We start from the raw sequence: 10,618 nt of genomic DNA, 5'->3' as shown, positions 1-10,618 counted from the left end.
TTTCAATTTTGTCAAAAGAAAAGCTTAAATTATGTAAAATTAAATGAAGGTGGACTTATAGAGTAGATAAGTGTAAAATAAAGAGATAATAAATTTTATATACATAGTTGAGCTGATGTTTTTAGGATAAATTGATTTCTAATCATGGTATCAGTGTCAGATTTGCGTTGGTTTTCTCAACAGCTTAACCCCGCGCACGTGCACAAAGAATGGAGTATATTGTGTAGAGAGCGGGGAACCAAAACTGAAGTACTTTTTTTTTTTTTTTTTTTTTTGATGAAATGGGAGGCTGAGGAGCCGGCCACCTGTCCATTAATTAAAATAGATATTTACATATAACTGATGAGCCATCAGTTTTATAAGAAAGCAAGGGCTTCCGAAGGAGATAAAGAATCTCCTGAACCCAAGTGGTTGGGACTACCAATGCGGAGTTCAACAAGTCTGGAAATGTATCTTAACAGAGACATAATGGAGTCCCCAACAGAGAGACAATGTCAAAACGCTTCTACCATTAGGAAAGCAACAATCCTAAAAGCTATATTACAACTGCCTATTCCTGTTATCGAAATGGCATCTTGTTTCAGGGCCTGGAACAGATTTTCAAAGTCGAGGCTATCCTCAACTGTTTCAATTAGTGCTTTAGTTCTTAAGAATCTCAAGATCTTGTTGATCTAAACCATAAAACAAGCATTCTCGGGCTGTGGAGATGAACTTTTTGTATATGGTGTTGGGGAGATATGCTTCAAAACGAAATATTCATCGATTTCTTTCCTTCCACAGTGTCCAGCATAGAGTTCCAACTATGAAATCCCAAGCTTTTGGTGGGATTCGTTTGGGGAGCATGTTGGAGGTTTTCTTGAACTTTCGAAAACCTTTATGCGGGCACCCATTTCTTCTTAACCTGCCAGTTCATCTCCAGCATTTGGAAGACCATCTCCTGGAGCGCTTTATCCATAGTTATGCTTTGAATACCTATGCTTAGATTGGAAACCTAACCGCTTTCCAAAGACAACCCAACCCATAATCCTCATGCTTTTTCCTGCTATTACAAAAAAAAAAGAATAGCAGCAAAAAGCATATCTTGTCCCTGTATCCAAAATATTATTTGGATATCCATTCAAAAAATCTAGTAGGGAAATATTATTTGAATTTTTTAATCTTATATAAGTATCTAAAAATTTTTTCAATAAATAATCGAATGGGATTAAATACATGCTTTTATAGATCCTCACATTCTTTATATCAGTCACTATCGTCTTGGACTTACTTTGTCCATTAGGCACATAAAGATCTTAGAGCCCGTTTGAATGAATGGATCCAAAATCCTATAGTATTCATGGGTTAGGTTTATATAACCAATAAATTATTTGATTATATGCTGGACTAGGTCTATATTCATAAATATCTACAAGTATTTTTAAAGTGGGCTGGTCCAAATCCCATAGAAAAAAAAAAAAAAAAGATCTTAATAGAATTTTTTCTCCCTCTAGAATTTGAGCCGGTCCACTCCAAGGTATTTCTGAATATTTATAAATATAGACCTAGTTCAGCATGCAATTTAATAATTTTATTAATTGTACTGTCCAACCCACGAATCTTATTAGATTTTGGGCCCAATCATCCGAACATACTCTCAATTTTCCTCAATGTTGGAGTCTTCTGGATAGCTTTGGCGGTAGCCTATTTCACCAATATTCAATGTTCCAGTTCCAATAATCAGCAACCATTTCTGCTGCTGCCAGATAAAGATGAGGAAATGAAGAAGGGAGAGGCATATCACCTGGCCGAGTATAATTTCAGAAAAATTATCCAGAACCATGTCCAAGTATGAGGCTCAGATTTGTTCAGACTTCAAAAGGAGCAAGGAATCCACTCATGTTCCTCCAAACTGAAGAAGCATTACTTAGCCGTTTGCCTCTAGCTTTGCTGAAGCCTACTCTTTTGCAATATACTGCATTGACATGTTCGGCCCAATATTGATCATGATGTCACAGCACTCACTCATTTGGATTAAACATAAGACTTGGTCTCAAAATGCATAAAAAGCCAACCTTTGAAAGCTAATGCCTTTTATTATCCAGGACAAATTATTTCCTTTTACAAATTAACTGTTGATTCAGACACCATATGTAGCAACACATAACCAACCTCCAAATCCAATCAACTAGTATCACCACAAACATTGGTAACACAAACCATGCAACATGGACAAGATATTGGCACAATCAAGCAGTATATATGTCACGACACTAAATCTTCTTTGGGATTGTTGTGCTGATGATCAAATCCAAAGAATCTTCCCTGTCCGATGGTAGCATCACCATCACCAGCCCTTCATCAGGAGGTGACACAACATGGTATGACACATGAACGGGCTTATTCGCTTCACTAAAAGCAATGTCTTCAATGCCAAGCTCGTCCCACCACACCTTGCTGAATGCATCATTGAAGGTCTCATTGGACTGAGCCAGCCCCTTGGCACGGCAAGACTCAACTTTCAACTCGCCTGCATGGTCGTTAATGATGAGAGAAAAGTTGGCCACGGCCATCCCCTCCATCTTTTGCATCACCTCTTTGAGGCAGTGGGTGGCAAGCTTGGTGTAAGATGGCGAGCCCAGGACTCGAGCTCGAGCCACCTTGAAGAGAATGGTGGTGGTGGTGATGGGTTTGGTTGGGGTGGAGTCAAGTGGAGTGAACTTGATACGGCTTGGCCCGCCAGGTCTTTGGAAGTTGCTCAAGTGGAATATTGGGTTCTTGGAGAGTTGGCCTTGGGCCAGCATTTGGGTTTGGGTTTGGGCCCAGAACTTGAGGAACCGGGTTAAGAACAAAGGATCCGCCAGGAGAACACTGCAGCTGATTCCAATGGAGTATCCATCACCTTGGAATTGGGTCACCTGCAACCAAAAAAAAAAAAAGAAAGGAAAATTCCCAACTTGTAAGCTATTCATGTTGACAAAAGCAAGTTCGATGGTGATATGTTTATCTCCGTTTCGCTCCGTCTAGGCATTATTCGGGATGCTACGTCAGATATGTGATTTGGAACGGATGCATGGAGGACTTAAAAAAAAAAAAAAAAGGCTTTGTTTTGGGATCAATTGAGAGAGAGACGGCTTCTGATTGGCTAGCAGCTAATTTCAGGTAACTTCTTGAATTTATGCTAGATTTTGTTAGATTTTTCTTCCCTTTTTAGGTAGACAGCTACATTTTGTTGGTCACATTAAATATTTGAAAGTTTTAGGTAAAGCGCCTGTCCTAGACATTGATTTGAGAAACTTGGAGATGTGTGAAATATTGCCAAACTAACATAAAAGCAAATGAATAACACCGAAAAAAATCAACCAAGAAAGTTTGCTTGGCAAGAGGCTTAATGTTTATCAAGCTAGACAACCCCTAAACACATGTTAACATCGGCATGCTAGGTTTTCTTATTTGCTTTTATCATCATCATCTTCTTCTTCTTTCTTCCTTCTCTTTTTCAAAAAACTATCTGCATACTAGTTAATTTTACACTTCTTGATGAATAATATGCTCACTAAATTTCATAGCAAGTGATATTTTTCCACTTGAGATGCCCTCAAAGACGTACACATGCACCCTATCATTAACTTTGGATTTAGCTATATCATTGATGTGTAATCATTCAGATCTCCCATTGCATTAGATGTCTCTGCAAAAGCATCTTTTAGCCATGACCTCTTTATAATAGTTGTTGTTGCTGCTGAAATTTGATCCTCCCAATCTAAATGGGCAATCTATCAAGCTCTCCAAATCGAGCAGTTGCCGTACAATAAAAATAATAGCCTGTTAGTTGTGATCCTGTTATACTGATTGATGGTCACTGTTGGACCTTTTCCATGTATAGCTAGTTAAAATAATGTACAATTTTCTTTTCAATAACTAATTTCTCGAAAAAAGAAAAATTTTCATTTCAAAGAGTATTTTATATTGTGAATAATAACGTAGTCGAACGAAGTTGTTGTTTTGTCGTTATAATAATTCGTTTTCAGCACTGTTATACTACATAAATATCTAATAAAAGGCCTGGCTAAGCAAAACAGACCATCGTTTGAGCTATTATAGCAGATAATGGCACTTTTGAATCCTCGCCGGAATTATACCAATATTCCAAAACCAAACTTCAAGTTGGCTGTGTCATGTCGCAAAGTCCAGACCATGTCTCCAAGTCACATTGTCCTTTTTTTTTTTTGGGGAGCGGGGGTGGGGGGTACAAACGAACAAGATTAAGTCTAGTTCAAATGCAGTAGATTGAAACCCAACAAAAAAAAAAAAAAAAAAAAAAAAAAAAATCCAAAAATTGGTTGTAGCCTGCTGATTGCGTCCCCTCTTCCTACATAGGTTTCATTTTCAAACATCCTATAGTGTTTTATATACATAATATTGTCTCTATTTTTATGTGATAAGGTGGTAATAAAAAGTGCAGAGATAAGAAATTACCATATAAGAGAAAGTTTTTTTCTTTTTTTAGGTGTGCATATAAGAGAAAGTTAAAAAGGAAAAAAATAATAATAATAAGTTAAGTCCACCTGAACGTAAAACAGTGCCGAGTAGTAAGGATTCTCCTGGTCCACGTCCACCCAATAGGCCAGCTGAGCCTCTCTCCCATCCCTCTCCTCTGACTCCAAGAACTCCGACATGGTCATCTCCGCCGAGGCCTGCACCAACCTAACTCCAGCATCATTGAACTTGACCTCCCAGAAGCCATCGCCCTCGGAGTCCCTTCGAAGCCTTCCGGCGAGCACCGGCATATCCGGCGTCATCGCATTGAGCGACTCTTTAATCCACGCCGCCACGTCCAACGCCGACTCCTTCCTGGCTTTCTTATAGTAAAGAACGATACGTAGGTGGCTCCGTAGAATCCCGAGCCCAACAGGAGCAACGACGGAGATCCGACGCGATTGTCCGGGCTTCGCCATCCTCCCAGGCGCCACCGTCTGGATGGCATCTATATGCAGTAGTTTGGATGGAGTCACGGTGGAGTTGGAAGAAGCCATAAGCTAAAGGCTGATGCAAAGGTAGACTGCGACTGTTAAATTGGAGTGCAACAAGCAGGCTGATACAAAGGTAGAGTGAGACTGTTGAATTGGAGTGCAACAAGCTAGCTTTGGTGCTTTGGTATTTATAAGTTTAGAAAAGCACTGTTAGAATCCGTGGTTGGCTTTATAACCTAATATTCTCGGCTTGTAAATGAATGAGGACGATAGGTGGTTGTGATAAATGAATGAAGGAAATAACAGAAGGATATTTAATGGACGGTTGGATGGTGAGCACTGATCAGTCGTGATGTACCGTTGGCACCGTATTATGATGCATTTGGGATAGTCATGGGGCCTATATATATGTAAGGATTAGAAGGACCGTTGGCCTGGATGTCCTCCGGGACCTCGAAGAAACCTGTTTCTAATTTGATCATCGGATTGCAGCCAATTTCTATAGACACCATTGTATTACATTGGGTTAATTTCCCTGTTATTCTGGATAATCTCATGCATGTTTACCATCCTCGAGTACTCAATTGCATTTTGAGCCTTTGGTGTCTATAATTAACATAGGCCTTTATATTCCATGAAGTTGTTTGGAATTCTTTAAGTGGAGCCACATGTAGCTCAAGCTGTAGATATGGCCACTTTATCTACATGTATAGATAGGTACAACAGAATTGTGCTCTGTGACATGAGTTGCACGAGGTTTGCAGTTCGAGCTTTAGCTATTGCCGGTGATCCTTGGCTCAGAAGACTACAAGATGAGTGTTGCAATATATAGACCAAGCTTAAATCTCTTCTGCTCCTTATTGATCTTCTACCTTGGTTGAATGATAAAACATTCCCATCATGTTTTCTCTATATCCCTCCCTCCTTCCTTAATGCCAGTGACTATTAAGAGCTGTTGCTGACCAGTACCAAGATCTAGCCCTAACCCTATCTTTTTTTCATCTCTTTCTTGATCTTCCAACTTAATCAAGCAATATCCTCCCCTCGTTCACTCATGATGGCTACCAGAAGAGCCACCAACATCGATACCGACAGATCCCAAGGCCTTGATTTTTGGCCTTAATCTCTCTTTAGCCCCTGTCATCCTTGCCTTCTTCCTTCCTTCGTTCGTCTTCTTCATTCTCCTCTCCCCACTCTCTTCACCGTCTCCTCTCAATTTTCTATCCAAATAGTGGAGATTAAACTCCTATTATAACTCAACTGCTTGCAATTTAAATTGCATCACGACTTGAATTGCAGCTTGGTTCTATTAATAGGGCATTCAGACAATGCCTATATCATTGGATAACGATATCTCTCATAATTTTGCTTATATTTAGGACAAGAGATATAACCGTCCAAAAACCTCTGAATATATGTATTATTTTGGTAAAAAAAGTCTCTTGCAAATTCAACAACCAAGATATTTATGCAAAATTCATTGATTTTGATTGCACCATTTTATGAGCTCATGTGATAATCAGTATGATGTTAAGGGGGCATTTGGTATGGGGTGATCTATCCAGAATCAAGAATGATGTAGGTGGAGATGATGAGATCATCATGTTTGGTTGCACCATGGTGATTCTACGCAGCGGTGATTTCAAATCATCCTCACTTCTTAAATCACTATTCAACGCAATGATAGAAAATCTGCTCTTGAAGATAGGAAGAGGAAATCATTTTTTTTGCTGCTATATTTTTTTTGCATGCATGGGGTGGGTAATTGAGGCGTCTTCTCTACAGAAGAGAAGGAACGCGTGTGGGTATAAAGAGAAAAAATCTATTTGATTTTGTTCTAAAATTCTCTACTCCAATCTTCAATCCCAACTCCCAAATAAGTTGTTAGGGATATTTTTGGTATTATATGATTGTGATCTTGAATTCTCATAACATATCAAACAAATAGTTTGTACATATCCAAAGATCTTTAATCACTGCACTATAGCAAACCAAACAGACCACTAAAGATTACATTATCTCAGGAATTGGATCACCAGTGATTTTTGATCACCATGGTGATCCAAATTGAGTCACCAAACGCCCTTTAAAAGTGATTTCAAATCACCTAGTGGTGAGGCAAATTTGCAATGTCAAACCTATTTCTTGATCAACTCGCAAAGGAGATTTATGGGGTATTTGGTTTGCAATTAGAGTCGAAATTAAAATGAGAATCAAAATGGATTAGAATAAGAATCAGAATGGTCAAACCATATAAAGTGTTTGATTCGTGATCGAAATCAAAATTGAAATTGGAATAGAAATTTAAAGCTTTAAGAGAGTGTAAAAATTAAGTTTTAAAAAATTAGACTATTTCCATTCTACTCCAGAATCGAAATCGGAATCAGAATGGAATTCATCCCAATTAGAAACTCCTTCCAACCAAACGGTTGGAATAGAAGTCATCTATTCTCATTCCAATTTTAGACTCCAACTCTTTTCAACTAAACATCTATAAATAATAATCTGAATGGATATCATTATTTTCTTTCTTAGTGGTGCTTGCGGGATTCAACTAGGGGATAAATGTATGGGATGAATTACGGGGCAAGCTTGGATGTTTATATGAGTTGGATGTTTACTGGACAAGTTTTTTGTTTTGAGTGAATATGTCTGCTGGATAAGTTAAATAAGACAAAAGAGGTAGTGTTGGTAGAATAAAGGCAAGCCCATCTTTCCGGAGGAGGAACTTTGCCAATTGCTTAGAAGAGAAGCCTCTCTAAGGTGACAGTGGAGTCCACAAAAGAGTTGATGATGGGGGCACAAGAGAAGATGAAAGGATTTTTTTTTTTCCTAATCCGTCGTGTTCTAAGAAATGGCCCACTTGCACGTATCTCACATGCCAAAAAAATGTGTCCCATATTTCTGTTCCAAAAATGGGTTTAAGGAGCATTTTTTTTTGATATATCCAGAAAGTGTTTGGTTTATGATCAAAATCAAAATTGAAATCTGAATGAATTGAAATGCAAATCGGAATGGCTATATACCCCGAAGCATTGAGTCAGTGACTAGAATTAGAATCAGAATCGGAATCAAAATCGGAATAAAAATTTAAATACTTAGGAGAGAATCAAGGTTAGATTTTAAGAAGATCACTTTCATTCCGTTCCGAAATCAAAATCAAAATCGGAAGAGAATTTTTCTCAACCAAATGATTGAAATGAGAGTTATCCATTCTCATTCTCATTTCTGATCCTAATTTTCTTCAATCAAATATTTTCAATATAATATATCCTATATTTCTATTCTAGATTTAGATAGCATTTTCTTTTCTATATATATCCAATACAAATATCAAGACTATCTATTTACTTATATTTTTTACAAGTATCGCCATCGAGAAAGTAAACAAGAGTCGTGCATGATTCTCTTTCTCATTCAATTCAATGTAACAACCAACACTCTATCCATCCATGATTGTGGCATGTTTTATCCAACCCATAGTTTTATCCAACCCATAGCTGAGGCTTTCTTTTCCTTTTTCGGTAACATAGAGAGCTGAAAGCTTGCATTAAAAGGTAAATAAGACAGTTGAGGCTTTCCTTGTTGCTATGGCTTGCTCTAACCACTACAAAGTATTATTTATCAAAAAAAACCATTGCAAAGTATTGACGATGAGTTAATTTTTAAAGAAAAAAATACTAGCACAGTAACACCTCCAAAATCCCTTTAGGGCACATGCAACATCTACATCAATTTGATGGTACATCACGTCAATCATACCATTTCATTTTCATGCGTCAATCATGATGATGTGGTTGTCGTGAAGGATAAAATATAATTTCTCTTTTTTTTTGATAGAAAATATAATTTCTCCTTCAAATCCTCTTCCGTTGCCCTTCCAAGCTTTTATTTACTTTGCCCCAGGAATCTTGGATTAAGGACAAGCTCCAGGCTTTTGCTTCTGTATGTCACAAAATCTATAGGAAATTTCTGATTTATAGATAGCTACGGGTCACTGGACAAGTCACAATGTATTAAAGGGATATTTTATGTTACTAGTAAATAACAACTTACCAATGCCTCTGGATGAGGGTGTCATGACTAATCAAACAACCGATTAAGATGGCAAGTAGTATGTCAATTTTGCATCAATGCCAAAAATTTAGTAATCTTAGATCAATAGCTCTTGAAAACAATTTTTTTATCTTGTTTTAACTCGAACTATAGAACAGCCTAATCCTTTAGAACGAATTCTTCTTGAAATTTTTTGATCCTTAAACCTAAAAAGATAGGAATTACATACCATTGAGAAGCGTCCATGAATGTCCAAATCCAAGAATGTGCCAAATTGATTTAGAGGATACATATTATTGTCTAACACTAACGATCTTAAGTTGAGTTACGTATAGGAGAGCTACAAGAAGATTACAAGAAGGGATGCAAAGAAATTTTCTCATTACAAATCGTGAGGATAACATCTCCCAATTTCATGGTGACCTTTCGTGGCTCCTTCAGAACCAACATATTTCTATGGTTGGTAGGGATGGAGAATCTTTTGAACAATGGAGTAGATTGAGTGATGCCATCGAAGGAAGATCCTATCTTTCCTTTTTTTTTTCTTTTTTTCCCTCTCAAGCCAAATATGCCAACACATAGCCATCAAAAGTTTGTCCCAAGTTCTTCTCCAAGAAGGCTGAAGTTTCTTTTCCCCTTTCAGGTGGTCCAAAGGCAGTGGAGATTGGATGGCCAACCTCAATTAAATGTCGTGCACTTACAACATAAGTCAGAAAAAAGACATGGAAACGCTTCTTAGTTGACTTCGTAGTGATTAAAATTGCCAAATTCTTCCGTAATGTCCTATGTGGCTGTGAGTGGGATGTAGCATTCGCAGTACTTGAGGATCCAAGATTGCAATGCTGATGTTGCGTTATTGATATGTGGGATTTGGGTTAAGGTTGCTGTAAATGACTACTTGTTTTATCTTCCATTGACATGATGCCAGACACTCGGGATGGATTGAAACTTTGTTGCATAGTGATGAACAAGCATGTTTGCTAAATCGACAAGTTATGATCTATAGTTTTTTCTCTCTCTTTTTTTTTTTTGGATTTAAGGTTATGATCTATAGCACAAAATTTTTATTGGATTCTCATGCCAGCATTTGTTATAAGCTAGCATTTAACGCATAAAATGCAAGTAAAAAACTAATTCAAGTTAAATTTCTGCTATTATTTTTTTTCTTTAGAACTTTAATAACTCTAAGATTGCATTTGGTAGCTGATAATTTAGCCAGATTGCTGATAATTTAAAGGGATTCCACCAAATTATCATGTTTGGTATGCTTTTTGAATTGATAATCCAGATTATTAGATAATCCAAATTACCTCCCACAAAGTAATTTGAATTACCAAGAGAAGGGGTGGCTATCCAGAATACCAAATATTTGGTAATTTGACAATAGAAAGTTTGGATGAAACTGCATTCATCAAACAAACGCAACCTAAACCCCTCCCCATCCTCCCGCTCGTCATTCTCCTTGTCTTTCTTATTGTTGAACCACCCGCTATCATGTGAATAGTCGTCGGGGCCCGAGGGGAGGGGAGGGGGATGGTGGTCTTACGGAGCTGGGGCCGAATGGTGGGTGCAGAGCGCATGGTGGTGGTTGTGGCATGGACAGCGGTGGCTGT

General features: G+C 37.8%; 1 protein-coding gene across 1 annotated transcript; it reads right to left on the bottom strand.

The window, feature by feature from the left end:
* Window positions 1-2,049: 2,049 nt before the first annotated feature.
* Window positions 2,050-5,012, bottom strand: LOC105053945 (uncharacterized). The gene is made up of 2 exons (XM_010935290.3): window positions 4,545-5,012; window positions 2,050-2,894 (listed from the first exon to the last, which is right to left on the bottom strand). The coding sequence occupies exons 1-2, from the start codon at window positions 5,010-5,012 to the stop codon at window positions 2,250-2,252; spliced, it is 1,113 nt and encodes a 370-aa protein (XP_010933592.1). The 3' UTR covers window positions 2,050-2,249.
* Window positions 5,013-10,618: the final 5,606 nt, after the last annotated feature.

Source organism: Elaeis guineensis, chromosome 11, assembly GCF_000442705.2.
Source record: "Elaeis guineensis isolate ETL-2024a chromosome 11, EG11, whole genome shotgun sequence".
In the NCBI taxonomy this organism is placed as follows: Eukaryota; Viridiplantae; Streptophyta; class Magnoliopsida; order Arecales; family Arecaceae; genus Elaeis; species Elaeis guineensis.
Note: the sequence above shows the minus strand (reverse complement) of the source record. Positions and strands in the feature narration are given on the sequence as shown.

Bases quoted from the DNA above. Each gene is read 5' to 3' on its own strand.
- LOC105053945 (XM_010935290.3), bottom strand. From the start codon at position 5,012: ATGGCTTCTTCCAACTCCACCGTGACTCCATCCAAACTACTGCATATA. The intron at 2,895-4,544 runs GTGGACTTAACT...TTTTGGTTGCAG, and splicing joins CGGCACTGTTTTACGTTCAG to GTGACCCAATTCCAAGGTGA.